General features: G+C 34.9%; 1 protein-coding gene across 1 annotated transcript in view; it reads right to left on the bottom strand.

Moving 5' to 3' along the window:
- kif19 (kinesin family member 19) overlaps positions 1-26,418 on the bottom strand; it is a 61,844-nt gene that overhangs the window by 13,364 nt on the left and 22,062 nt on the right. The window contains exons 3-6 of the mRNA XM_073827927.1: positions 5,372-5,482; positions 4,500-4,587; positions 2,845-2,981; positions 986-1,063 (exon numbers count right to left, since the gene is read on the bottom strand). Of these exons, the coding sequence (XP_073684028.1) occupies positions 986-1,063; positions 2,845-2,981; positions 4,500-4,587; positions 5,372-5,482 (414 nt within the window). The remainder of the gene's footprint in view (positions 1-985; positions 1,064-2,844; positions 2,982-4,499; positions 4,588-5,371; positions 5,483-26,418) is intronic.

Below are 26,418 nucleotides of genomic sequence, written 5' to 3' on the forward strand. Positions count from 1 at the left end.
CCAGCTAAAACCAGCATCCCAGCACCAAAACATACCTAACCAGCATATGCTGTTTTTTTCAGCAGGGAAATACAGTATTTTAAAGATGCTAGACAAGAGATGAATGTTGGATTATATATTTTAGCCTATTTCAATAAGCTTCATTCAACCCGGTTTAGAACAAGGCCACATCCTCAGTGCAATCTGTGGTCACCTCAGAAGCTCTCAATTTAAGTCGTCCCCAACTTAAAATTTCCTCACTGTCAGTGAGGTCACTGTGATGTGCCATAAGCATGTGATAATTTTAGGCTGACGCTGAAGGTATGAAAAGAATCCATTGACAGAGAATGAGTTTAAGACCTGCTAAAGATATAGATGGATGGAAAGAGAAAAAAGAGACAGGATAAACCGGGAGGTCTGAACCGAAACCACAGAAGCCGAAAATAAAAACGCTTTCTCTCCAGGGAAGCGTCCCCTTGAGCATTTGGACGGCCCAAAGTAAACAGGAGTTTTAATGTGAAGGTGTAAGAAAAGCAGAGGACAGGAGAGCATTGTGCTCTTTACTGAAGGTTGCTCTTTCCGTTTGTGGACGGAGCGGCTTACTCATAGGTCTGCACATCCCAAACACCCCTTTAACCTAAAGAAGTCAAACAAATCTGTGTGCCTGTGTGTGTAGGTTAAGATGCTTGAGCATACTAAGTGTGCTAGTGTGTTAGCGAGTGCACAAGGTTTAATATAAGGTTCAAGTACATCCTATAAAATTGAAAAAGACTGTCTAGGTTTTTACCAAAGACCTCAAGTGATGTTTGAACACTGTGTGGAAGGATATTGCAGCACTTTCGACATTGTAAAGTAGAAATAACACATTGTCAAGCGTCCGTCACTACAGAAATGCTGCTGAACAGACTTTGATTGACAAAACGGGCAATGAGACAGAGAATGTGAGACAGAGAGAGAGAGAAAAAAAGATGCTGAGAGAACTGAAGTGGAGCTGCTGTCAGCTCACACATGTGATCTCAAATGCACATGCATCAGCTGTCAAAAACAGGACAGAGCTATTGAGGTTGAAGGCTAAACTGGAGCCCTGGGAGATAAAATGTGAAAAAATCTTAAAGACTTACAGAGTTGAGAGTGAGCTCTTCTCATATCTATAATATACAGCTGAGGTCAAAAGTTTACATACACCTTGCAGAATATGCAAAATGTTAATTATTTTAGCAAAAAATAAGAGGGTTCACACAAAATGCAGGTTATTTTTTATTTAGTACTGACATGAATAAGATATTTCACATATAAGACGTTAACATATAGTCCACAAGATAAAATAATAGTTGAATTTATAAAAATTACCCTGTTCAAAAGTTTACATACACTTTATTCTCAATACTGTGTTGTTCCCTGAATGATCCACAGCTGTTTTTTTTTTTTTTTGTTCAGTGATAGGTGTTCATGAGTCCCTTGTTAAACTGAACAGTTAAACTGCCTGCTAATCTTCAGAAAAATCCTTCAGGTCCCACAAATTCTTTGGTTTTTCAGCATTTTTGTGTATTTGAACCCTTTTCAACAATGACTGTATGATTTTGAGATCCATCTTTTCACACTGAGGACAACTGAGGGACTCATATGCAACTATTACAGAAGGTTCAAAAGCTCACTGATGCTCCAGAAGGAAAAACAATCCATCAAGAGCCGGGGGTGAAAACTTTTGAACACAATGAAGATGTGCACATTTTTCTTTATTTTAACTAAATACCATATTTTTTCATTTAGTACTGCTCTTCAGAAGCTACAGAAGATGCTTACATGTTTCCCAGAAGACAAAATAAGCTAAATTTACCCTTATCTTCAAATTCAAAAAGTTTTCACCCCCCGTCTCTTAATGCATAGTTTTTCCTTCTGAAGCATCAGTGAGCGTTTGAACCTTCTGTAATAGTTGCATATGAGTCCCTCAGTTGTCCTCAGTGTGAAAAGATGGATCTCAAAATTTCCAAAAATACAGTCATTGTTGAAAAGGGTCCAAATACACAGAAATGTTGGAAACCTAAAGAATTTTTGTGACCGAAATTATTTTTCTGAGGAACAGCAGGCATGTTTAACTGTTCAGGACAAAAAAGGGACTCATGAACAACTATCACTAAACAATCAAGGGTATCATTTTTATAAATTCAACTATTATTTTCTCTTGTGGGCTGTATGTAAATGTCTTTTATGTGGCGTTTTTATTCAGATCCCTTCTATTTTAATAAAATAATTAACATTTCGGAGATTCTGCAAGGTGCATGTAAACTTTTGACCTCAACCATATATAATTGGATTTCTAAAACTCAGCATCATCAAACTAGGTAATATTAGATCTTATTTGCAAGTCAGCAGTCAAGATGCAGAACTGTGTTATTTGGCCAGCCACATAAAGCACAGTGATTTGTTTCTAGGCCAACGCAGTAGGGGATCAGGGATGCGTGTATTTGTTTTGAGTAAAATTTGGACAAGTCCATCACAACTCAGTGGGAAAACAAGCTTTCTAGTATCAATACAACATCACCGTAATCAAAGATGCTGAGATAGTCGCTAAGCCGACAAGATTACCCCTCCCTCAAGCAAACAGAGCTGATAAACAGACGTGCTATCGGTCGCTCGGCACGGGCCTGATGATTATCTTATCACATAACACTTAAGCTGTTACCTTTTTAAATTGTTTAAAACTAAATGAGGGCAATTGACTCTACTACGGGCATTTATTTAGCATGGCAATAGGGTGACAGTATCTTTACAAGCTCAAAATCTAGATACCTCGACTCTCCAGGTGATATGCAAGAAAAAAAGTGGCTGCTAAAATCCTATTTAGCAACCAAATGAGGCTCTCACCTCCAAGTAGGACATAGAGACACTGTACTGCATGTCATCGCTGGTTTCTTCGATGGCTTTGAAGAGGTCGTTTAATGTGCGAACGTAGATACCAGGTTCTCTATCTGTTCCCAGCATAGTGTAAGTCTTCCCACAACCTGTAGACACACACATCTATGTTTTAGGACACACAATTTCATTATAAAATAAAATAAAATATTAAATATTAATACATTTGCATCAATCATGCTTATCGGCCCGAAATCTGCGTTTTAAACGACACCACCTTTTTTCATGAATGTGAAATAATTGTAGATAATTAGCACATGTTCATCAGCATGGCATAAACTGAAGGCACAGGTGTGAGGTGAGTCATAGTGAGTGATACATAATGTTTACAGGTGGCTTTTATCCCCGTCAGGCTGAGCGCAGATCTAAGCTTTATATAGCCACGGCCACAGACAGGAACAGTCAGTAAGAGTCACTCTGAGGACAGATGAGAGCACGCGAGCACAGGGAGCCACACAGACATCTGCTTTCCAGGAATGAACTTTTATTGAACTCTAAGCAGCATAAAATGTCTTTAATTAATTAATTGTTTTAGGTGAAATATTAGCCAATAAGTTATTGACAGCTGGAATTCAGTGAGATAGGCTTACATATAAAAATTAGGGATTTTTTATTTATTTTTTTGGTGAAATCAGTGCATGTGACTTTGTTGACTGAACCTGTTCCGTAAGCAGGAAGAAAGAAGATCAGGTTGATAAGGCTTATCCGTGTGGCCTAGTCTTGACTCATGCCCGGTTTGTCTGTGATTTTATTGCTTTGGACATATGGCCACTGTGGAAGCCATTTAAGTGTAAGGGAAAAAAAAAATTAAATAGGTGTTTTTTTTTTTTGTTTTGTTTTTTTTAATTAACCAGACCTAATATGGGCCAATTTAATTGTCAGAAGTGAAGACACAGGGGATTTACCAACACTCATTTATAAAGCAAACAGAACAATATGTTCATCTATATATCTTTCCTTTTTATTGGTGAATTTCCCTGAACATATTTAAGTGAGTACACAAAGATGTTTGAACCAATTCATGGAAAAGAATCTTACTGACTTTCTAGCTCTAAAACTTTTTTGTCATTTAAGTTTAAATCAAAGGCACTATTAAAAGACCCTGGACCACAAAACCAGTCTTAAGTAGCATGTGCATATTTGGAGCAATAGCCAAAAATACATTGTATGGGATTAAAATGATCGATTTTATGCCAAAAATCATTTGGGTAGTAAGTAAAGATCACGTTTTATGAAGATAATTTGTACATTTCCTACGTTAAATGTTTCAAAACCTAATTTCTGATTAATAATCAGCAATATGCAGAACTTAATTTGGACAACTTTCCATAATTTTCTCAATATTTAGATTTTTTTCCACCCTCAGATTCCAGCTTTTCAAATAGTTGTATCTCGGCTAAATATTGTCCTATCCTAGCACACATACATCAATGGAAAGCTTATTTATTGATGTATAAAAGACCCTCATGACTGATTTTGTGGTCCAGGGTCACAAATAACAAAGATAACACAACTGCAAAATCAGAATAAAAAAAATCAAATTTACTAATCTAATTAAAAATAATTTATTGTCCAGCCTTTAGTATGAAATAAAAATCTATACTGACCTGTGGGTCCGTAGGCAAAAACAGTGGCATTGTACCCTGATATGAGACCTTCAATCAAGCCTTTAGTGGTGGATCTGTACACCTCGTCCTATGGAAAGCACATATGAAACATGTTTAACCACAGCATTTACATTTTTCATTCAAACACACAATAACCACAAATGCACAGTAAAGACAATTAATTGCAAAACAAGTGATCTCTTTCAACAACATGTTAACTTTTGTAGATACACTGCGGTTCAAAAGTTTGGGATCAGAAAGATTTGTAATGTCTTTAAAGAAGTCATCAAGGCTGTGTTTATTTTATAAAAACACAGAAAAAAAACAGTAATATTGTGAAATATTATTGCAATATAAAATAGTGGTTTTGTATTTTAATATACTTTAAAATAGAATGTATGCCTGTGATGCAAAGCTGAATAATTTTAGAATAATTACAAAGACTTCTGTTTTGAATAAATTATTTTTTAAAAACTTAATTCATCAAAGAATCCTGAAAAAAGCATCACAGGTTTAACAAAAATATTACGCAGCACAACTGTTTCCAACATCGATAATAAATCAGCATATTTATATATCAGCATACGATTTCTGAAGGATCATGTGACACTGATGCTGAAAATTCAGCTTTGCATCACAGAAATAAATTATATTTTAAAGTATATTAAAATTGAAAACTGTTATTTTAAAATGCAATAATATTTCATATATTTTGTATTTTAATTAAAATAAATGGAACTCAACAGCATAAGACTTCTTTACAAAACATTAAAAATCTTACTGATCCTTAACTTTTGAACAGCAGTGTACATGTGCTTCAAACCAATCCACTTTTACAAACATACACAGACACAAACACAGAATGGGCTTGCCTGCGTGGCTGAATAATCGAAGGCCACATCAAACATGTAAGTCTTCTCTCTGGATCGATGAGCTCGAAGAATATCATCTGGATCCTCCATAGGGTCCATCAACACCACCACCTGAAAAGGAGGGAAAGAAAAACATGATTTATATGCACTGCATTGATCCCATTCTAGCCTTTTACTCACTACCTGTACCTGAGAACACAATATACTGGGAATCACAGCCAGCTATCAGCTAACATTAACTACAAAGGCCATTTACTTCGGTTACAGTGACACAGAGTGTCATAACACCTCTAAATAGAAATATCATAATGCATCCACATAAAAGATGCGGCTTGTGTGGTTTAAAAGCAAAAGGTGAGTGCATCCTGATGGAAGACATCCAGCCTAATTCAGCTTCTATTTTTACATCTACATTTTGGAAAATGCTTCCAATCATTTAAGGAGCAAATGGGTGGCTTTGATTGCTCCGAATGTAACCATGAGGCTGAACCTGGTTGTATCAAGAGCACCACTCATTCTGAAGGGCCTTGGCATTCAGAGCCAACGTTCGAGTTAGTCAGGGATCATGAAAACACACCCAAATCGTTTGATGACCCGTTCAAACACAAACCCCAGCTTTCTCTTTGAAGCCTCTCAATTGAAATGCAGCAGAGGAGATCTGACTTTTAAAAGAGGCCAATTATAACGGCACACAATGCAAACATACAGACGTTCTTTGCGAACAGAGGAAGAGAAAAGACTGGGTGAGGAAACGAATGGCAGAAAGGTGGAGAGACAAGGTGAAAAGGACTAAAAGGACATGCCTCGCTGCATTTGTCCGAACGGAGTGGACAAAATGTTAAAGCATTGTATTGTATTTATGTAATTTGCTCTGCTTATTACAAAGACAAACATGAGGAGAGAGAGATACACTACCGTTCAAAAGTTTGCCATCCTTTTTGGATGAAATGAATACTTTTATTTAACAAGGATGCATTAAAAGTGATGGTAGACGTTAGGGGTGTGACGAGACTTATCCCACGAGACGAGACGAGAAACGAGACCGGTTCACGAGAAGGAGACGAAACAAGATTTTTAAACTTTTTTTTTTAAAGAAACCCTCGATGAAATATATAGTAAAATATATAGTGAAATAATACAAAAATAGTTTTTTATTAAACACAAACCCCCAGTTTCACAGACAGGGCTTAAGCCTAGTCCTAGACTAAAATGTAAGTCTGAGCTGTTTCAACTGAAATATACTTGCACTGACTCATCTTAAAATATATAAGTGCCTTTTTATTGTTTTAAGATGCACACCGGTAATGTTTTTTTTCTAAGCATGTTTATAAAAATTACTTAAATGTCCTAATTGATCTATGGCCTAATTCTGGCTTAGTCTAAGCCCTGTCTGTGAAACCGGGCCAAAATGCAATAAAATTAAGCTTTTGTTTTAATGAATTATATGCTGTAATAAACATGTAAACTAAAGCTGGATAAATTAAAATCATGATTTTTTTTTAAATTGGAGATCACGATTCTCTCATGATTCTTAAGAAAAAAAAAAGATTACAAAACAAAATAACATAATTTAGTGGCTCTGACCGTGTTTATTGCTTAAAATATATTTAATCAAAATTATTAAATATGTCAGTGTCTCAATTATTAAAGACTTGTTTTACTATTGCAATCTCCTGAATGAATGATTCAATGATAAATACTTTTTTAAACGTGCAGTTGTCGCCTGGCGGAAGAGGATAAGCGTTACAATACATACAAGCGTTAATATACTTTCGTTTTGATCGCTACTGTTGGCAATAAGTGTTTACTGACGTTTAGTAGACATTTATAATGTCGTGAAAGTTTTCTACTTCAAATAAAGGCTGTTCTTTTGGATTTTATACTGATCAAAGGATCCATAGAAAGGATCGTGTGTGGTTGTTTGTGAGGGGTTTATTTACGATGAGTGCATTATCATGCTCTCAGGCATATGGTACGTGAGTTTATGTTATCTCATCATTCGCACAGTGACAGCTGTAGAATGGCAGTTTGGCCAGTCCTAGTGTTCTTAAGACACCAGTGCCAGTATACCTTACGTGGCACGAGAGAATGACGCACTGTAATCAGTACAGGGTCACTGATCAGGTTCCACTCACCTGAAATGGTCCCTGCTCTTGATAAAAGCCAATACTGTACACCTACTGTATGCCAAAGTTGGATAGAGGGTCCAATAAAGTGGATGCATAAATGATCTGACCATGACTATGCTGCCACACTGAATAAAATAAAGTTGAATAGCCAAAACAAAAACAATTGTCTCATGCTAACATAATGTTTTGAAAAAAAAAAAAAAAAAAAAAAATACAAGTCTGTAAGATTTTTTATTGTTTTTGAAAAGTATTACACTCTTAAAAATAAAGGTTCTTCATTGGCATCAATGGTTCCATGAAGAACCTTGAACATCCATGGAACCTTTCAAATGCAGAAAAGGTTCTTAAATTTGACACATGATTGGGATTTCAAACTGGTTCTGTGCAATGAAGTTAACGTTTAAATGAGTATAGTTTGTGTCGTCCCACACACATGGACTGAAACACACTGAGAGAATGATATTCTATCAGCTGTGTAGGGTGTGTCAGACCATCTGGGTGGGCAGTGACAAGGTTGACCTCATGGATAGAAGACTTCTGTTCTTCATGGGTAAATGCAAAATCACACTTACTCTTTACCAGATTGTTAGAGCCTTAGACATAAGAAGATCTGTGATATCATGAAACCTAACAGGCGTATCAGACCCATCGTACAGTAGAATGACATTTATCTTCGACTGGTCTTTTAATTACTTTTCTTGAGCCCCTGAGTGCTTAGGTTTAATCATACCTGTGCAAATAAACCCTGTGGCAATCAATGTACCATAAGGACCAATGGGAAAGACCAGCTAAAGTCATTGTCCTTTCCAAATGACGTTCAATTGCTGCTAAGCAACTCCATTAAGCGATAAAACAGAGTAAACAGGAAAACAGGATAGAACATGTGATGAGATCACAGGCTAATGTACAATATCTAACGCAATATGAAATCTCAGGTAGCTGGAATTTATCCTAGGATCTGTTTTTCATGCAAGTTAAGAATTTTTATCTGATGTTTATCCTGACCAAAACAAAACAACAACAAAACAAAATGCAAAGCAAAAAAAAAAAGCAAAAAAAGGAAAACAGGGCTCGAAATTGCGACCATTTTGGTCGCATATGCGACCAAAAATTAACCTGTGCGACCTCTAATTATATTTGGAAGCATTTGTGCGAGTGAGAGAAATGATTGTGGTGCGACTCGATTTCAAAACTGTCGCTATCCTTACTGCACAGACTGCTGTGAGCTGATACAGTGACGGTTTCGCCGATTTCTCCAACATTACATAACTATTTAAGTTAATCTTCACATTATTACCTTAAATGCAGATTTGAGATATTAGCCGGCAGGGCTCGTAAAATCGCTAGCCCAACGTCCCTGGGCTCTTGTGTTTCCAGTAAGGCTACCAGAATGTTTCACCGGACTGTCAGACGTACTATCGTGAAGTAGAGGACTTCTGCAGGTCCTTAAAACTCCTCAATTTATTTGTATCAAATGCAAGGCCATAAAAAGTTATAAACATGTAAAATGGTGTAAGAAAAGTCTTGATTAACGTATAAGTTTAAGAGACGGAAAGTCGATCGCGATAGGGCTGGATAAATCTTCAAAAAGGCAATGATGTCATTGAATAAATATGCAAGCTGTTCGTTTCAAAGTCAAAACGCGGCACGGATGTCTTTATATGAATGTATCTGAAGGGAACCGACTGTCCTCAGAAACGTGTCGTTTGCATTGTCAATTCATGTCTGATAAAACTGCGTTAAGGCTGGTTTGTGTACAGCTGTTACCATGGAAACCGTATTATTTCAGCGCTCCTAAAGCGCCCCCTCGTGACAAACATTAATTTTTATTTCTAATACATTTTTTCAACTGTTTATGGTCAAATTATTGCAATTATCGATCCATGTGTAAATGTGAAAGAATTTAATGTGCCTTTTAAAAATCTAAACAATTAAGTAATACTAATGTTATATATCTTATATAAATATAAGAAATTATAAACTTGATTTATCCCTTTTAATGGTATAAAGGTTGAAATGCCATTTTATTAGATATTTTTTTTTGTGTCTGTATCTGAATTATAAATCATGTAATTTTATGGCTTAATATTCTACCGTACATTGTCCAACCCCAGCTCTTTAAAAAAAAAGGGGTCATAAATTGCCTTAAATTGATATTTTAAAATGCTGCAGCGACACTAAATGGTGAAATAAAATTCCTTCCTTGATATTTGTTTATATTTGTGTATTGAAAACATTTTTGATTGACATTTAGACTCCTATCTGATTTTCTATATTTAAAAAAAAATGTCTTTTTTAATTTGGGCTAGTTAAATTAATTTTTGGGCTATCAAAATCTGTTAATCAGAATCGCCCATGAAGAATCAAGATCGGCGCATAACTAAAAAGAAATTGGGTGCTCCTAAATTTTTTGGGATGCTCCTAACTTTTTAAAGTTGGGAGCACCAGTGCTACCAAGTAAAAAAGTTAATTTCGAGCCCTGGAAAACAAAATGCAAGGCAAAGGAAAACTAAACAAAAAGCAAAGCGAAAAAACAAAAGCACTAAAATGCAAAGCAAAACAAAATGCAACACAAAACACAAAGCAAAACAAAATGTGACACAAAACAAAATGCAAAACAAAGCAAAGCAAACCACAAAGCAAAACAAAAAAACAAAGAAAAAACTACAGCAAAACAAAACACCAAACAAAACGCAAAGCTAAACTAAACTAAAAAACTAAAAACTAAAATACAGTAAAGAAAACAAAAGCAAAACAAAACAAAGTAAAACAATAAAACAAAGAAAATGCAAAAAAAATAAAATAAAGCAAAGCAAAGCAAAAAACAAAGTAAAAACAAAAGCAAAACAAAACGCAAAGCAAAAAAAAAAGCAAAGCAAAAAACGCAAAGCAAAACAAAACTCAAAACACAAAAGCACAGCAAATCAAACTGCAACACAAAACAAAAAAACTAATCAAATTAAATGCAAAGCGAAAAAAATAAACTAAACGCAAAACACAAAGCCAAAAAACAAACAAACAAACAAAGCTAAACAGAATGCAAAGCAAATCAAAGCCAAAAAAGCAAAACAAAACCTTAAACCTAAAACAATTCATAACTCAGCTACATCTCCTAAATAACTAAAAAACAACCTATAAGCGATAAAAAATGTGGAGATTTCATCTTAAAAGCTCCTTTTTAAAACATAACAATGCTGCCCAATGTTGGCGATAACACAAGCCCATCTGTGACCGATGAGAATCACTGGTCAACCATCTGAAACCAGTTGTTTCTGAGGTCTCCCCTCTTAGTCTCACTGCCACAAAGGAGAGAGCAAAAGAGGCCCATTAAGGGGCGGCGGGTTATTCGGGAAAGCCATCTTTGGTTTCCACCTGCATAAAGGACAGAGGGCATTCACCTGGCCAGACGCTAACTGCTCCACTAGTCCACTGACTAATTCATATGTTCATAAAGGTGACATGAGAACTCAAAGAGCCTTTAGGCATCATTACACTGCACAATACTTTATGAAATGCCAATTAAATGATACCCCAATTTGTTTGAGACCATGCTAACACACACCTATCTGCAACATATGAGTCAGTGCACAAAAACAAAACAAGCCATGCGTGAATAAAGGGTGCTAAAATTAAAAGCGGAGCGTGGTCGTGAAATATTAAATTGCGTCAAAGATCAGCCAGGGTCTGAGCAACAGCCTGCTAATGCACCGACATGAAATCAATTAGCAATATGAGTTATTTAAATAAGCACAAAGAATGGCACGGTCGTTGGGGGCGACAGTCCAAGTCAGCCAGGCGGATGGAGTTACCAATTAACCACGGGGTGAAGATTAGCAGCAAAGGGAGGTGAATATTGGGATCTATCCAGCTTATTAAAATACAGCAGTGGTCATAATGTATCAGAAAGGAGGTGGTTGTGTTGGCTCCTGCAGGATGCATACTAAAAACTCTGTAAAACAGACTACTGTGGCTCTGTAACCCAACAATCTGAGATCATAATGAGTCAGATTCACTTTATAAAAGTAGAAAAGATTTATGTGAGGAAGTTTCATACTATATGTAAGGCTTTTGTTCACTGGAAGTTTTGTTCACCATTTTCTGCGTCTGTTTGGAAAGTAATTGCTTCCTATTATTTAGTGTTTGACAGAAGACATGATTATAATAATCAAAATCTCTTCACCATGACTGACTGAACATTTTTAACTCTTCAAAGCTATAAAGACCAAAAGAGTTAAAAATACAGGGAAAAGTTCTGAATCCCAATTTGCACACCTTTTTTACGAATAAAAAAAAGATAGAAAAAACATACTGTATATATCAGCTGTGAAAAATTAGCTTGCAGGGAAAAGTCTTTTAAAATCTAATTTGTCCCTCCTGGATAGCAATTAGACGAAACGGAGAGCATGTTAAGAATTTTTACTGAAGTCTGATGTTTATCCCGATCAACAAAAACAAAACAGAACAAAAAATGCAAAACAAAACGCAATGCAACGCAAAGCAAAGCAACAAACAAGCAGCGCAAAGCAAAAGCTAATAAAAAAAGTTATGAATTTTAACTGAAGTCTGATGATTATCCAGATTGACAAAAAAAAAAATAATAAAAAAAATCAAAGCAAAACAAAACAAAAAGCAACCAAAAAAAGAAAGTCTGTTGTTTATCTTGATCGGTAAAAACAAAGCAGAACAAAACAAAAAACTAAACAAAACACAAAAAGCAAAAAAACAAGAAAGAAAAATACAAAGTCAGAGCAAGTTAAGATTTTTTTGAAGTCCAATGTTTATTCTGATCGACAAAAAAACTAAGCAAAATGAAATAAAACAAAACTAAATGCAAAACAAAACAAAAAGCAAAAGCTAATAAAACAAAAAATGTAAACATGTAAATTAAACCCCAAAACAAAAGAAAATAAAAACACAAAATAAAGCAATGGGGGAAAAAAAATGAAACATACAAAGTGCAAGTTAAGGATTTTTACTGAAGTGCAAAGTTTATCCTGAATCGACAAAAACAAAACAAAACAAAACAAAACAAAACAAAGCAAAGCAAAACAAAAAACAAAACAAAACAGAACAAATCAAGGAAAAAAAAAGAAAAATACATTTAGAGCAAGTTAAGAATTTTTACTGAAGTCTGATGTTTATTCTGATAGACAAAACAAAACAAAACAAAACAAAGCAACAAAAAGCTACAAAAACCCCACAAAAATACAGTTAGAGCAAGTTAAGAATTTTTACTGAAGTCCCTTGTTTATCCTGATCGGCAAAACAAAACAAAACAAAGCAACAAAAAGCAAAAAAAAAAAAAAAAACTAAACAAAACAAAACGAAAAATGAAAAATACAAAGTCACAGCAAGTTAAGAATTTTTTTAAGTTCAATGTTTATTCTGATCGACAAAAAAACTAAGCAAAATAAAATAAAAAAAAACTAAATGAGATAAAAAAGCAAAAGCTAATAAAACCAAAAAAAGTAAACATGTAAATAAAAAAACAGACCCCCCCCCCCCAAAAAAAAAAACAAAGCAACACAAAACCCCTCCAGAAAAATACAAATTCAAAGCAAATTAAGAATTTTTACTGAAGTCCAATGTTTATCCTAAATGACAACAACAAAACAAAATGAAACAACAAAGAAAAACAAAACAAAGCAACATAAAGCTACAAAAACCCCACAAAAATACAGTCAAAAAACAAAAAACAAAACAAAACACAAAACAAAAGCAGAAAAATACAAAAGTCAGAGCAAGTTAAGAATTTTTACTGAAGTCCGTTGTTTATCCTGATCGACAAAAAAAGCAAGATAAAATTTAAAAAAACTAAATGAGATTTAAAAAAAGCAAAAGCTAATAAAAACCGTGATAAAAAAAAATTGAAATAAAAATAAATAAATAAATGTAGAAATAGAAATTGTAGCAAGTATAATAAAAAGGACCTACAAGCATTGCTTTCTTACTAACAAACTAAATGTATCATCTTAAAACTCACCATTGCTTAAATGTTTATACTTTGTGTCATGCATCAGTTGACATTTTTACAAAATGCAGCAGCTTTCTGTCATTTATGCACTGTGTGTAATGTCTGTGTCCCTATTTCCGACTGACTCCTCCCATCTTCAATTATTCACACAAACAGATACTTTCACCAAAACTCACATCATTCATCAAGACAAATTTGCATATTTGCCTTAAACAAACGTGCTGATCTGCACGTCTGAAACACACGCACCAACCACGCGCCTCCAAATGTTTTCGTGTTTTGACTGAGCAGGATAAACCCTAGGGAGAACAGGGTGAGCCTCTTAATGAATAAAACTTTATCCTACCGGTAAACGGAGGAAGAGAGAGAAAAACAAGGCAAAGAAAATGAAAGAGAAAGACAAGCTGACTGCCTATTGAGCGGTTACATGAAGCCAATGATGAGGACACAGATATGAAGAGGTGTCAGATCCCACAATTATGCAACAACTTGACAGTGGCAGACAGAGTGATTCGATCTGTTCATATTACTGATCTAGGCATTGTGATATGTGTGTGTAAACTCAGCCATGCTTTATCATAAGAGAGTTCAGTTCTCCAAGGCATCATATGAGTCACAGATAAAGCTATGATGTAACACGGGCAATACGATGCTACCCTGGGAAATAAAACCCATAGTGGCAAATCCACTGAAGTCAGCCTGACTCCAACAGCTCAGGGATATGAAACCGCCAGCCTGGCACTACTGAAACATGCACACGTTAAATGAAAACATTATTCCTATGATGTGGAAATTTCAATTCCACGAAGAAGTGGAAGAAGATTCCACGAGAAGTGGAAGTGTGGAAAATGCAAGGATCGTTTAATTAAAGCTAAAATTGTTGATGAAGATGTCTAGGCTATATTTAACCACAAAAAAGAAAGAGTGAAAATGATATTTTTAGATTTATTTGGGAACTTGTTTTTTGGGGGGGATCATATATTGAATATATATAAAATTCTACATTTTTTAAAAATTACATTTATATTTTAAATTATAAACATTCAAGGTAATAATAATATTATAAAATAATAATAATTAAAAATAATATTAATTTAATTTAATTTAGGACCTTTTTTTGTTCGTTTGTTTGTTTTTATTGTGGGACCTTATATTGAATTGTTTGAATAAATAAAAAATTCTAACATTTTTTAAAAACCATTAAAAAAAGGTTTAAAAAATAATAAAACTTATATAATTAAATTTTTTAAACGTAAAAAGAGACACAGTACATTTTGGCAATAAAATAATATTATTACTTTAATATTACAATATAAAAATAATAATATAAAATATTATTACATAAAAAAAGACATTTCATTATATTATATAATTATTATATTTTGCTTTATTAGATTTATTTGGGACCTAGGATATTTTATTTATTTATTTATTTATTGTGGGAACTTTAAACATTGAAATGTTTGGCTATATATAAAATTCTAAATGTTTTTAATGAAGCATTCTGAAGTGACAAATCATGTGAAAAAAACAGAACTTTAAATAAATAAATACATAAATGTAAAAGTTGAAATGTAAATAAAAACATTAATAAATTAATACAAATAAATATATAAGATACTAAGCAAATAAATACATAAATAAATAAATAATTTAGACTTTAATATATTCTAGCTAATTTCATATACAAATTTCACATACATAAAAAAATAACATATTTATTTGAATCATTATGTAATTATAATATAAATTATCATTTAATAATTTAATTATATTATAATATAAAAAAGTACAAAATATGTCAATACATTTTGCTTAATGAGCGAAAAATTATATTTTTAGATATATTTGGTACCTACGATTTTTTTTTTATTATTGTGGGACCTATTGAATTATTTAAATACAATTCTAAAAAATGTAAATTTTAGTAATTTATATATTATAAATATATTAAATAATACAAATGAATATTAAATAATGTATTCATATAAAAAACAATAAAAAACATTTAAAATAAAAAATAAAAAATGCTTATATATATATATATATATATATATATATATATATTAAGTAAAGATCAAGTTCCATAAAGATATTTTGGAAATTTTCTACCATAAATATATGAAAACTAATCAAAAATTAAGTAAGGCATATTACTAATCAAAAATTAAGTTTTCATATATTTATGGTACAAAATTTCCAAAATATCTTTATGGAACGTGATCTTTACTTAATATCCTAAATTATCATTTTAACCCATGCCGTCTATTTTTGGCTACTGCTACAAATATATCTGTGCTACTTAAGATGGTTTTGTGGTCCAAGGTCACATATATATGGGTACATACAAAATTGGTGAAAAAACTGAGTTGAATGCACTTGAGACACATATGGCAAGTGAGCCAGGCTTTAAGATGAGACGTCCACCATCTGACCTGCTGAAGATCAGTGGACAGATGTTTGTCTTTATGTGTCTCTCCATCACACACAGGTCACTGTTTGCTGGTGTACCCATAGAGATGCATGTGTGTGCATGCTGGTGATAAAGCATGCATGAATGCTGGTGTGTTTGCGTTGACATCTATGTGTGCGTCTCCTCCAGATACTATGTCCCCTCCCTTTTTTTGTGTGACACGCTAGTTGTCATGGCTACAGAGAAGCGGGTGTGGACCGACTCAGACACCTGTTGCTATTAGCCTGATGGAGAATGGCAATGAGGGGGACAGCTGTAGCAGTAGAGGGGCCTCACTGGGGGAAGATATACACACACAAACACACAGGCGGGGTTGTAACTCACTGTAACACTGTCACACACACATTGCAAGCAATATATCATTGACAGACGGCTATTCTGCTTCAATGGGATGGGTTAGAGCAAAACAGATCCTTAATCATAGCAAGAAGTGGAGAAAGGAGGAAAGAGAAGTGCAGAAGAGATGCATTCGTTACTAAACATCCTCAACAAAGTGCATCTTCTGTCTTGCCCCATTCAATCTCTATTAAAACCTTGAGATGAATAGATCACACAAACATTTAAATTACCATTATTTTGTCACTGACATGTTGATTTTTTTAAGCACTTTCATTTCATTAGTATGGCAGCATTTTGGTGCCACCTTAAATGTAAGATTACAAGATTAAAGTTGTAATATTTCGAGAATAAAGTCGAATTTACTAGAATAAAGTCAAAATATTACGAGAATAAAGTTGAAATACTACAAGAATAAAGTCGAAATACTACGAAAATAAAGTTGAAATGCTACGATAATAAAGTCGAAATATTTTGAGAATAAAGTTGAAATGCTACGAGAATAAAGTCAAAATATTTTGAGAATAAAGTTGAAATGCTACGATAATAAAGTCGAAATATTTTGAGAATAAAGTTGAAATGCTACGATAATAAAGTCGAAATACTACGAAAATAAAGTTGAATTGCTACGAGAATAAAGTTGAAATGCTACAAGAATAAAGTTGAAATGCTACAAGAATAAAGTCGAAATATTATGAGAATAAAGTCAAAATACTACAAGAATAAAGTTGAAATATTTCCGAGAACAAAGTTGAAATTCTACGAGAATAAAGTCGAAATATTATGAGAATAAAGTTGAAATGCTATGAGAATAAAGTTGAAATGTTACAAGAATAAAGTTGAAATGCTATGATAATAAAGTCAAAATACTACGAGAATAAAGTTGAAATGCTACAAGAATAAAGTTGAAATGCTATGATAATAAAGTCAAAATACTACGAGAATAAAGTTGAAATGCTACAAGAATAAAGTTGAAATGCTATGATAATAAAGTCAAAATACTACAAGAATAAAGTTGAAATATTTCGAGAATAAAGTTGAAATGCTACGAGAATAAAGTCAAAATATTTCAAGAATAAAGTAGAAATAATATGAGAATAAAGTTTTAATATTACGAGAATAAAGTCGAAATACTACAAGAATACTACTAATAGAATGAAGTAAAAAATACTATGAGAATAAAGTCAAAATGTTTTGAGAAAAAGGCGAAATGTTTCGAAAATTTTAATTCAGATTGAGATCACCAGGAAGTTTCGACTTTATTCTTAAAACATTTCCACTTTATTCTCGAAACATTTCGCCTTTATTCTCGAAACATTTTGACTTTACTCTCGAAACATTTCGACTTTACTCTCGAAACATTTTGACTTTATTCTCGAAACATTTCGACTTTACTCTCAAAACATTTTGACTTTACTCTCGAAACATTTCGACTTTACTCTCAAAACATTTTGACTTTACTCTCGAAACATTTCGACTTTATTCTTAAAACATTTCGACTTTATTCTCGAAACATTTTGACTTTACTCTCGAAACATTTCGACTTTACTCTTGAAACATTTTGACTTTATTCTCGAAACATTTTGACTTTATTCTTGAAACATTTTGACTTTACTCTCGAAACATTTCGACTTTACTCTCGAAACATTTTGACTTTATTCTCGAAACATTTCGACTTTACTCTCAAAACATTTTGACTTTACTCTCGAAACATTTTGACTTTACTCTCGAAACATTTCGACTTTATTCTTAAAACATTTCCACTTTATTCTCGAAACATTTCGACTTTACTCTCGAAACATTTCGACTTTACTCTCAAAACATTTTGACTTTACTCTCGAAGTATTTCGACTTTATTCTCGAAATATTTTGATTTTATTCTCGAAATATTTAGATTTTATTCTCAAAATATTTCGATTTTATTCTCGTAGTATTTCTATTTTATTCTCGGAATTCCAACTTTATTCTCAGAATTTCAACTTTATTCTCGAAACATTTTGAGTTTATTCTTAAAATATTATGACTTTAATCTTGTAATCTTAAGATTTTTAATTTTTTTTTTTTTTAAATGTGGCACTAAAATGTTGTCGTCCATTAGTGACCACATCTGGCTCCAAAAATTAAACACTTTTCTGTAAAATGTGAATGTGAACATTATTTTTTTAAATTATATGATGAATAGAAAGTTTAAAAGAACAGCATTTTTAAAAATAGAAATATTTCGCAACATTACAAATATCTTTTGCTGTCACTTTTAAAGCAACACTAAGTAACTTTTCCCTCAATGCTCCCTCTACAGGTTGGAAGCGGAATTGTCCATTACTGCTGTCTAAAATAATTTAGCCTACCGTTGCGTCACATGCACGTTATTTGTTTGGAGGCTATCCAGGACCGGCTTTGGAAATAACGATGTCCAGTGACAAGGTAGAGTATGTTGTATGACTTTATAAAAGTATGAAAACCTTTTGTGAAGCCTGCCGTAAAGCAAGTCGCATTTATAGTCTCATTTGAACTACAAAACCGCGACCCGACGACCCAAACTTACATAGTGCTGTTATGGCCGATAGAGGGTCGCAAAGTGAATACGAAAGTGCCGTTTCATCCTGTTATGAGTTGATGAACCACTGACACGAGTTCGGAAACATTATTTTAAGGTAAAAACAACTCTTTAGTGTTGACAATTCCGCTTCCAACCTGTAGAGGGAGCGTTGAGGGAAAAGTTACTTAGTGTTGCTTTAATTAATTTAATGCATTCTTGCTCAATAAAAGTATTCATTAATGTCTTACTGATCCCCAACTTTTGAATGGTAGTGTAAATTTAAATATGTTCCTTACATAAGCTATCATAAGAATTCAAAAGACTCTTCAATAAAGCACACAAGTTGGACAATTGTAAGTACTGATAAAGTTTTTTTTGTTTATTTACATAACATAAGGGTGAGTAAAAAAACTAAATTCTCACTTTTAGGACTAAAATAAGAATCATTCCTTGAATAGACATCCTGCTAGCATCTTTAGGACCTTCACATGGCATTTAATTAACACACACACACACACACACACACACACACACACACACACACACACACACACACACACACACACACACACACACACACACACACACACACACACACATGTTGGGTTTACATTTTATGGGGACATTCCATAGGCGTAATGGTTTTCATACTGTACAAACCGTACTTTCTATCGCCCTACACCTACCCTACACCTAAACCTAGCCCTCACAGGAGAGTGTGCACACTTTTACTTCCTCAAAAAAACTCATTGTGCATGATTTATAAGCCTGTTTCCTCATGGGGACCTGAGAAATGTCCCCACAAGGTCAAAATCTACTGGTATTCCTATCCTTGTGGGGACATTTGGTCCCCACAACGTGATGAATACCAGGTGCACACACACACACACACACACACACACACACACACACATAGACAAACGTGTCAAATTTCCTTCACACCTTTAATGACCCTTAATGAGTTTGGTCACAGCAGCTGCAGGTGTGATGCCACATTATATTAGGCAGATCAGTTTCACACTTCAACATATGACACATCACTGTCCTCACCAGTAAGTCAAAGATAGAGGGAACTTTTCTTTCTGAAGATATGAGAAACTACACCACAAGACAAATGAACATTTCTTAAAAAATAAAATTATATAAAATAAAAAAATACAAATAAATAAAGGCATGGTTGACCTTCTACTGGTGAAAAAAATAAATAAACGTAACCTTTTTGTTGTTCCTCAGAACCAGAATCAATACTTATCTCTTTAACCTTCATCAAGAAACTCTGTGTAACAAGGCAGGCATCCATGACACCTGTCTGAACATGAGGTTTCCGCTCCACGCTGTACTCAGGAGATAGCACAAGTGATTCACAGAGCCGTCCACTCCGCATACGTGACGTCTACAGGCCTGACGTACAAGGCAGCGTCAAACAATAGGCCCAAACACAAACGGTGCGGCTCTGAGTCTTGAAAAGGCCGTGACCTTTGAGTGGCCCTTTCAAAGCCAAGAGCTGTGCTTTGAGAAGGTGAAAGCTATCTGATGGGCCAGCCACCCCCTTCATTCCACTCTTTCATTTCATCATCCCTTCTTTCCTTCTCCGACACGGTACCCCAACAATGGTGTCTCCTCTTACAAGGGCCTTGAGTGCCTCCTCTGTTCTAGTGCTGCCAACCTGATACAAGCTACTTGGCGATGCTTGTTCCTTTACTTTTTTAACATCACCCGTCTGCAGGCCACAGACTCTGTGCTAGGCTATGCAACGCTAAACTCGCCGGCTGTAAACATACTTGGTGTCCCTGCAACGCAGTATGGAGAAAAGCAGTAGGTCAAATAGGTTGAGTGTCCAAATACTTGATTTTTAAGAAACAGTAGCGAATAATATCTGGATAGTGTACTGAAAGGAGCTTTTTGATTCAACAAGATTTAAAAAAATGGTAGAAAAGCTGGGCAACTCAAGTGCTATTCTGGTACCAAATTGAATTGAATTGAATTTTGTGGTAAAACTGTACTTGGTTTAACAACACTCGGGTAAATTTTAAAACTCTAAAACTGTGTCTATACATATATTTTACTGTCATTTCCAGTTTACATAAACTTTTATTCTTTAAGATGATGATTACAGGGGGAGATTATTGATTAATTACAAATTATGTTGCAGCTTTATGTTGCAGCCTTATTTTAAATTGCTTTAAAATTACTTTTTTCCACATCGGTCTACACTCCTTACACCATATTGACAAAGCACAAAACAGGTTTGTAACAACTTAGCAAATTTATTAGAAATAAAAAACTGACCCGATTCCATTGCGTAAGTATTCATACCCTTTTCTGGGACACTAGCTTGAAATTTAGCTCAGAATCATTCATATCACTTGTAGATGTTACTACACTACAAGTGGAGGTAAACTGTGGCAAATTTATTTGAATGAGTATGATTTGGAAAGGTACAGAAAGTGTCTCTCAGAAAGTGTCTAACAGCTGAAATACATATCAGAGCAAAAACCAAGCCCTGAGGTCAAAATAACTGCCTGTAGAGCTCAGAAACATGCTTGCATCAAGGCACACATCTGGGGAAGAGTTCAGAAAAAAATTCTGCTGCATTGAAGGTTCAACAGAACCATGTAGCCTCTATTATCCACAATGGAAGATCCTTGGAACCACTAGGACTCTTCCTAGAACTGGCCTCCTGATCAAACTGAGCAATTGATGGAGAAGGGCTTTCATTAGACAGGTGACCAAGAAGCTGATGGTCACTCTAGTTGAGCTTGATTAAACATGCATATAGAAGAAACTTACAGAAGGACAAACATCACTGCAACACTCCACCAATCCAGTCTTAATGGCGGTGTGGCCAAACTCAACCCACTCCTCAGTGAAGACATATTATAACCCACTTGGAATTTGCAAAAAAGCACCTTAAAGTCCCTCAGACTGTAAGAAATAAGATTCTCTAGTCTAATGAACCTCAATTCCAAGCATCATGTTTGAAGGAAACCAAGCACTGCTCATCACCTGCAGACCATCCCCAAAACAAAGCTCAAAGTAGGGCTGGGCGGTATACCTTTTCATACCGAATACCGGTGTTTTTTTTTTTAATGATATTCATTTTTCATATACCCCAATACCGGTGAGTGTGTGCGTACAAAGCGCTGGGAACACGTATGTTGACGCAAACAGAAACCGCAGCTTGCACGTGCTTGTCTGAAGCAACACAGCTGAGGTGTGGACGTATTTCAGTATATCTGAGAAAGACCCAGGGTTAGCGATTTGCAAAACTTGTAATGCCGAAATTTCAAGAGGGGGTGTGTCTGCAGTGATGACTAGAGCAGAGATCGGCGCATTGTGCGCAGACAGATGTAGCTTTCAGTGAGAGAAAAACAATGGTTTTACGTTGGTGTTACGTCGCAATATTTTAAAGATATGTCTTTTCTATATACTGTATTTTTATTAATATTTATGCTTTAAAGCCAATGGATATCACACAAGCAACGTGGAAACTGATCAATATGTTAAAGTGAAAGTAAAAACTAACTTTCAGCATCTGATGTGCATTCTTTCAGACAATGAGAGACGATTATACTTCATATGCTGATATTAATTTTGTCCCTTAATATTTTTCTTGTGCCCCGAACATGCTGGGAAAAATAAATAAAAAAGAAACGTATTTTGTGTAAGGTTTGTTTTTGAAAGTCTTAAATAAAGCTCTTAATTTTCATTGATGACTGCAGTGTTATTAGGGGGTTATGAAAGTCATAATTATGATTTCAGGTGGTCTAAAATGTGGGGACTGAAAGACAAGAATTGCGATGAAACTTCAAAAGGCTATCCACTGAATAAATATGAGCGCTGCACGTTTCAAAATCATTTGTTGCGCTACTTTGTATACTACCATTCTGACAGCGCCTCCTGCTGGAAGAGAAACGCGTAGACTTGTAAATGTGAACTTGTGAAGAATGCACAATAAAGTGTTGTGTATTTTGACTGCAAATCATGAATTCTGATTTCTTCACCTCATTACAATTATGAGTGCCACTGTCACTTCTTTGTGAACAGCAGCATTTTGTGAGACCAATCAAACCTGGGTTAATAGTCCGGTCAATGTAAGCCAATATACTGCAGTAATTATTCTCTAATTTATTAGGAAATGTGGTTAACACCTAGTCATGCATGAAAAAAATAATAATACCGTCATATACCGTGATATCGTATAATTTTGAAAAATACCGTGATATAAATTTTTGGTCATACCGCCCAGCTCTAGCTCAAAGCACCAAAATATTGAAATAGCCTTAGAGGAAACCCAGTCCAGAAAATTCAGAACCTCAGACTGGGCAGAAGGTTCACCTTCCAACAGGTAAATGACCCTAAACACAGCAAGAGAGGCTTATAAACAACCCTGTGAACACCCTTCAGTGACCAAGCCAGAGCCTTAAACACAAAATATTTCTGGAGAAACCTGAAAATGTCTGCCAGCTGCCATCCAAGCTGACAGAGTTTGAGAGGTGAAGAGGTGAGGCGAACAATGGCAGAAAACTGCCAAATGCAGATGTGCAAAGCTTGTTGCATCATACCCAAAAAGACTTGAGGCTGTAAAGGTGCTTCAACTAAGTACTGAGTTGAGGGTATGAAAACTTATTTCAATATACTTATTTCAGTGTTTTATTTTTAATACATTTGCCACAAAGCTGTCACAAATCTGTTTGAAAAAAAGTAATTTAAAACAGTTTAACATAAGGCTGCAATATAACAAAATGTGAAAAAATTACTGCAAGGCACTGTATATGGCTTGTGTGACATAGTAAACTTGCTTGGGAGTGCACCCAGTACAATGCATTAGAATTATATTTTATGGGTCCCATAAACCACATGCCACTTTAAAAGAGCTCAAATACTTATAGAAGCAAAACAGTGGCAAGGTTGCTTTACAAAATGCATTTTTATCTCACGTTTGCTTCTGATAAATGTATCGTTTAGGTTTAGGTACGTTATTGTCAGATGCAATTAACCTTTTAGTGCCACAAACTGCGTACTTCTGTTGTGGATAAAACTGAACATGCTTTTAACAAGACTCGTTCCCTATAGAATGTATTTCAAAATAAGATGAGTTTTGCAATAAATTCAGTATGTAATATAAAAGTACATTAATGTGACAGTCATAATTGTGTCTAGAGCTAGCCAATGTTAAGACAAAGGCAACAACAGTGGGTGTTCCAGTAAAACACAAGCCAACTGTGTAATATTGGACTATTTGTCAAAAAACAAAACGGGATTGAAATGGAGTCTTGGTTTTATGTTAGTCTTGGCTTTGCCCGTGTGGTTGCATTTACATTGTCCTTGGCCTAAGTACTGTTTCCTGGCAACTTGGTCAAAACACTATAAAGATGGTGATCCTCTAATCTTAATACCGTCTCAATATCATTGGCGCTGGCTCAAAAATCAAGATTATGCACTGAAGAAGTTCCTGCTCTACTTGTGCGTCAACACTGATGTTACACACCAATGCATCAGGTCAAATCAAGGCGGAAAAACATCACTGAATAAACAGGCCCTGACATGCCTGGGAATGAGCAGGGGAGTCGCCAATACAGTTCGAGTGGAGATAAATCGGAGGTAAAAAACTTCATAAACTTAATGATCTCTGGCAAACAATAAATCCTTGTTGGTACCAGAAGGACAACAGCCCAACATTTTTAGAGTCTCAAGCTGATCTCCATTCTCACTGATGGGCTTTAAGGTTAATACAATGAAAGGAGGTTAAACACAACCGGACATGAACGTACTAGTGGTGTCCTGTACTACTGCATCTTATTTTCCTGAGATTACCTTGGCATTTATACAGCTTCACAGCTGGGGCGATCGGCATCCACCCAGCACAGAATGAGGTCAGAGGGCACTTTCAGGTCAAGACATGGAGGTCAGCATTGCACAACAAAGTAGGACATGACCGATGGCTGAGACCACATCACAGAGATTTGCACCCTGAGGTCTAGACAGTTTAAGCGTATTGTCAACAAACTTTTGTACAGAGCGCTGTAAAAGACAAAAACAACAGCGCAGGCTGTACTAACACCAAAGGAGAAAACATTTCCACATAACACTGTACAACTGGAAGTTATCATAGATTGAATAAGACTACAAAATGAAAATTACTACAAAGCCACACTTATTACTGAGAAATTTGGAAATATTTGGAAAAGTTTACACACACCTTGCAGAATCTACAAAATGTTCATTGTTTTACCAAAATAAGAGGGATCATACAAAATGCATGTTATTTTTTATTTAGAACTGAACTGAGTAAGATATTTCACATAAAAGATGTTTACATATATTACCAAGTCCAAAAGAGAAAATAATAGTGACCCTGCTCAAAAGTTTACATACACTTGATTCCTAATACTTTGTTACCTGAATGATCCACAGCTGTTTTTTTTTTTTGTTTAGTGATAGTTGTTAGTTGAGTTCCTTGTTTGTCCTGAACAGTTAAACTGCCCACTGTTCAGTCCCACAAATTCTTTGGTTTTTCAGCATTTTTGTGTATTTGAACCCTTTCCAACAATGACTGTATGATTTTGAGATCCATCTTTTCACACTGATGATAACTGTGGGACTCCCAACTATTACAGAAAGTTCAAACTCTTATTTATGCCTCCAAAGGAAACAATGCATTAAGAGCCAGGGGGTGAAAACTTTTGGAATTTGAAGACCAGAGTAAATTTAACTTATTTTGTCTTCTGGGAAACATGTAAGTATCTTCTGTAGTAGGGCAGTACTAAATGAAAAAATATCATATTTAGGCAAAATAAGAACAATATACACATCTTTATTCTGTTCAAAAGTTTACACCTCTGGCTCTTAATGCATCACTTTTTCCTTCTGAAACATCAGTGAGTGTTTAAACCTTGTGCAATAGTTGCATATGAGTCCCTCAGTTGTCGGATATCATTATCTAAAATAATTACCACAAAATAATCCACCATTGGCAATCCATTAGCAAACAGGAAATTACTTTCTGACTAAATATTTCAAAAGAAAAGAAATGCACTGCATAGCTGTTTGAACTCAAAACAAAACGAAAACTTCAGTGGGGCTTCACGCTGAGCTGAACAGGTCCAGCTGCGGTTTCTCTGGACTCCGATCACGTATAATCTGGAACGTGTTGAGTTATTGTACTTGGCTGAGCAGGTACAAAATGACTCCATCACCAGTGTTTAGTCCTGCTTGGGTCAGTATGACCTTGCATGACTGTTCTATTGAGAAACTTGTTCAGAAGGATATGAAAAATGACATGCAGTTGGCAGCAATTCTTCAGCAAGTGTCACTGCTGACTATCACCTTTCACGTGCGAAAGGACACCAAAGTATAACCTCTTCCGCAAACCAGGATATCCGACCTTGATGATCACTCACATGCGCCGAACCCAGTCTCACGCACGCACCTTTCATCAGCAGAAGAAACAACATGCTTCCTCCCTATGGGATGCAAATGATAAGAAAAAACAAGCAATCTGTCTCACGCTCATTTTGGCTAACAAGTGCAAAAGTGCATGAGCCTCATTATGAATGAGCATGCAGGACAGCAGGAAGGTGCAGTGGGACTGAG

Source organism: Garra rufa, chromosome 22, assembly GCF_049309525.1.
Source record: "Garra rufa chromosome 22, GarRuf1.0, whole genome shotgun sequence".
NCBI classification, from domain to species: domain Eukaryota; kingdom Metazoa; phylum Chordata; class Actinopteri; order Cypriniformes; family Cyprinidae; genus Garra; species Garra rufa.